The 4,487-nt window shown below is 41.6% G+C and overlaps 1 protein-coding gene across 1 annotated transcript; it reads left to right on the plus strand.

The window, feature by feature from the left end:
• Positions 1-575: 575 nt before the first annotated feature.
• On the plus strand, positions 576-2,379 carry LOC113082679 (DNA-binding protein inhibitor ID-2-like). Its single transcript, XM_026254222.1, has 3 exons — positions 576-947; positions 1,257-1,323; positions 1,955-2,379. The coding sequence occupies exons 1-2, from the start codon at positions 624-626 to the stop codon at positions 1,305-1,307; spliced, it is 375 nt and encodes a 124-aa protein (XP_026110007.1). The 5' UTR covers positions 576-623; the 3' UTR covers positions 1,308-1,323; positions 1,955-2,379.
• Positions 2,380-4,487: the final 2,108 nt, after the last annotated feature.

A 4,487-nucleotide genomic window follows, 5' to 3' on the forward strand; every position in this document is an offset into this window, starting at 1 on the left:
ATTCTTTAGCTCCGCCCACACGTCACGCCTCCAGCCGCTCGTGTTTTTCCGAAAAAAAAAACGGTACACAGACTATCTTTCTCTTATAAATATAAAACTAAAGACTTTTTGGAGTTATGAAGGATGCAGTACTACTCTATAGGTACTCAATATTAACAGGAGATTCAGTGAAAATGAGCAATTCACCTCCCCCCCCTTAAGTGCACGCAATGGGTATGGAGAGAACTAATACACTTGCATTAAAAAACATCTGGCGTTAAAGAAGTTTTCAGTATTACTTTGTTTGAATCATGTGATACGTTACAAATGTGAATATATTGCGAGTCAGTTCCATTATTTATACATGTGACGTTATGTTATTTGTCTGTGTGCAAGCAGTTGCTCAGTCCTCAGCGCGAGTGCAGAGGATGTGGGAGGTGCTCACGTGCTGCAAATTTGGCCAATGTTGATGCTCCGGTTCACAGAATGACGTCGTCTCAGCGACCAATCCGCTTTATTCTTTATGCCTCATAACGAACCCAGTTGGGTTGCTATATAAACGCATTGACAACAAGCTTTCAGGCCAGCAGAGATCTGTGGAAGAATTGCATGCCCTGAAATTAACTACAACATCGTTAGCCACTATGAAGGCAGTCAGTCCGGTGAGGTCCATAAGGAAACCCGCCTTGTATTTTTCGGAGCATAATCTCGGCAACTCACGGGGCAAGAGCTCCTCGGACGACCCGCTCAGTCTCCTGTTCAACATGAATGACTGCTACAGCAGGTTGAAGGAGCTCGTGCCGAGCTTACCGCAGAACAAGAGCGTGAGTAAGATGGAGATCTTGCAGCATGTCATAGACTACATTCTGGACCTTCAGATCGCACTCGACCAGCCGCAATCAGCAGATCCTCGGACAGAGTCCTCCAAAAAGACCGTCAGATCACTCGGAGCTATCATCTCCTTTCAGGTAAGACATTTCATACTTGCATTTCATACTAATTAACCATGCTAGTAAGTCAAAGTAATTCACATTGGCGTAGCCTAATGGAAACTATTAACGCCGCAATCATATAAGAAATGATTTAAGAAAGAATATAGAAATAATATGTGCATTGACAACAGTTATTTCAGCATTAATAAAAAAGCGACATGAACAATATGAAATGTAATGTCCGCATTAATAATTAGAAAGAAGCATCATTTATAGACCGAGATGAAATTGATCATGTGCTGGCAGATACACTGAAAAACATTGTTTACTTCTGTTAATTAACAGCCCAGTAACCCTCAAGGAGAGATCATCTCAGATGACCTTACAACCTTATAACTGCATCGTTGAAATGGTAAGTTACTCTGAAATCGATTGTTTCACATGAGAAGATGCAACTAATTAAACTTTTGCACGTGGGGTAGTTGGGTTGTTTGCCAGCAGTACAGCGCATTTGTAGCCTACATGTTATGATGATGCATTATGTACGGACTTGTAGACAGTGATATTTTATAACTTTGACAAGTGATTTAAACATGATATAATACGTTTTAATACAAATGTTAGAAATGTTATTAAACGTCGATTCTCAAAACTGAAGATGATTCTGAAAAAACTCAAAAAGCGAAATTAACTAGGCTGTATTCTGTGAAGCACAAAAAGAAAAAAATATATTGTCGTGGAACAAAGTCATAGAGATTTGGAATAACAAGAGCGTGTCAGAATGTATTTATTTATTTATTATTTTTTTGGTGAATAATTGTTCAGTAATGCTTGCTTATCTGTGAGATGCTCGTATAGACACCTCCCACTGGAGCTGTATGGGATTGCCTGATATTTTGCTAGTGTTTGGTTAAAAGTCCGAAAAAAACGTCCTTTGGCTTCCTCCCTGGCGCCAGTCTGTCCGGATCTATGTCCTTTTTGCCTTCTCTAAACACACCTCTCTCTCCCCCTCTCTCTCCCCCCCACCCCACAATCTTTTGCAGGTGTTTCGGTCATGGAGCAAAAACAGGGGCTTTTTGTGTTTTTGTCCTGTCATTTGCCTGGACTTCGTCTTGAATGACAAATGATTCCCTAAACGGACATAAAACGATTCACAGTTAGATACGGACTTTCATATTCCTTCTTCCAAAGGAGGATTTAAAAAGACTGAAGAGATTTTAAAGGAAAACTGTAATTAAGCAAGGAATCTGAAAAAGAAGGACCCCCCCCCCCCCCCCCTGCTTTTATGTTGACAAGATGTTGCGCTACACGCAATCCTGTTCGTCAAAATGCCGCGGACTCTGTAAAATGTACTTTTGTTTTCTATTTCTGCTGAAAATGTGACGTTTATAATATTACAGAAAAATTTATAATTAAATGTAAATGGCACTTTTATACTGTACATAATTAAATGCTAAGTATGAAGTCAGTGTCCTTGTCTGAGCTATGGTTATAAATGCATTGTTTTTGTGGTATTTTTCATTTGTGGGAATGCATAAAGCTTATTAACTTCTTACCATTTAGGCTGGGAAACTACTAGTATTGTAAAGGGTGTAAGGTTCAGATTATGAGGGGTTTGGGACAAAAAAAAAAAAAAAGGATTGTTGCTATCTAGGGACACATAAAACAATTCGTTTGCGCAAGACGTATCTTACTGTGAAAAGTATTGATAGAAATTCCTTTAAAAACCTCAGAGTCATTCATTCACACACTGAATGGCCACTAAAAAAGTATTCAGGATGTGGGAGATAATTGTAAAGCACGAACTACTGGTGCCACCCATCTGTAATTCACTTTACTAAAATAAGTTTGCTCTTTGCAAATCATCTTGTGGGAACACAGTGTGTGCAGAACAGCAAATGTTTATTTCAGTCGTTTTTCTTCCTCAAACAAACACTGAAGAGAGATGGATACTATCAGTGCAGGTTTATGTGATGCCATGTTAAAGACAAGCATCACGAAACCTGTTTAACTTTTCAGGACAGCTGCAAAAAGTACAGTTATAACTGCTAAAGACTAGCATCACAGGGCATGCAGTTTCTACAGGCTAATTTGGGACTGCAGTCTGACACATGCTTGTCACTGCTTATATACTGTACCACTGTCACTACAGCACAATGACAGCATGCAGGACAACGCAATACGACACATTTCAAACCAGAATCACTGTTAAAATTCATACTTTTTAAGGCGTTTACGCAAAGTTTGGGTGCTTTACCATGACAAGGTACTAAAATATTTTCCTTTGGGAAACACTATTGAATATTAATCTACAGCTGCGATTTCAAAATGCTTTATAGCCATACAACTGGTGACATTAATGCATAATTTAAGCTACAAATACTGTACGGAAACACCAACATATACAGTATGTTACCATTAGATGGTGGATGCATGATGAGTAGGTGATGGACAGATGTGAAGGAAGCACACTTCATCTACACTTAACTTTTGGAAATGTCTCAATCACTGTTCCATGTATTACCAGAAAACGTTAATTGGCCAAGACTGCTGTAGATCCAGACGTCGCCTACAGGATACTTTCACGCTCTTCTCCTAAGGTGAAAGTGTCAGAAGACACTCGGAGGATCTCAGGAGGATCTCCGGGGTTAAGCCCTCTCTTCAGATGAACCACATGGACTTTCTCATTTTGGGTGGTGGATGGAAGTAGTGCTGGAACCAGGAGTCATGATGATGTCACTTCCAGGGGTGGAGCTATCTGTGGGTTGACGAATGTTGTTTCCTTGTTGGGCATTTGTGTTTGTTATTGAGGGTGGTGATACTGGGTGTAAGGTTGAGGTTGTAGCTCTTGGAGGAAGGCCAGCTCTTCTTCAGGACTGCTGGCCATAAGACTGGACTGGTCCTACTGAGCAGATGACATGCGGATGATAGCAGGGTCTTGAAGGCCACTCAGACTATCGGCAACCCTTGTTTTTGAGCTGAGCTCTCCTCATCCAGCTCAATCAAGTTAGCCCTCTCAGACTGCGACAGGTCAGCCTCTTCGTCTTGCAAAGAATGGTTGGGAGAGCTTTCGTTGGAGCGGACACCCGAGTCAGAAGAATCCTTCTTATCTGAAAGGTAATCCTTACCTTGGCCAAAGATCGATCTCCAGCATCTGAAGCTTTGGGCTCTGGTTTCTTTCCATCCTTGAGCAGAGGGGCATTGTCTGACTCTTCAGACTCTTCATCCATCACTGTTATGTTTCTGGTAGCGTAAACCACCACCAGGCTTCAGCTTCAGATCAGCACCCTGGAAGAGGCTCACCTTCTCTCCAGATGTCTTGCGGCCTAGAAGGGACTTTGATGACCCATGGTCACCTTCTCATCCTCTTCTGTTATAGGATCTAAGTGGCCGTGTCAGCCGAGGCATAGTCTGTATTATCGGCCCCCAGACTTGCTGCTCCCTCGTTTTGAAACGGATTTGTGTCCATCTGGTCACCATCCTTCTTCTTTTCCTCAGAGCTGGAGTGCATTAGCTGGCCAACAAAAGGTGGCACAGGCTTCTCCATTCCAACCTCAACCTGAGCCATGGAGGAGA

The sequence above is a fragment of the Carassius auratus genome, unplaced genomic scaffold (genome assembly GCF_003368295.1).
Source record: "Carassius auratus strain Wakin unplaced genomic scaffold, ASM336829v1 scaf_tig00036687, whole genome shotgun sequence".
Classification (NCBI taxonomy): domain Eukaryota; kingdom Metazoa; phylum Chordata; class Actinopteri; order Cypriniformes; family Cyprinidae; genus Carassius; species Carassius auratus.

Bases quoted from the DNA above. Each gene is read 5' to 3' on its own strand.
- LOC113082679 (XM_026254222.1), top strand. From the start codon at position 624: ATGAAGGCAGTCAGTCCGGTGAGGTCCATAAGGAAACCCGCCTTGTAT. The intron at 948-1,256 runs GTAAGACATTTC...GTTAATTAACAG, and splicing joins GAGCTATCATCTCCTTTCAG to CCCAGTAACCCTCAAGGAGA.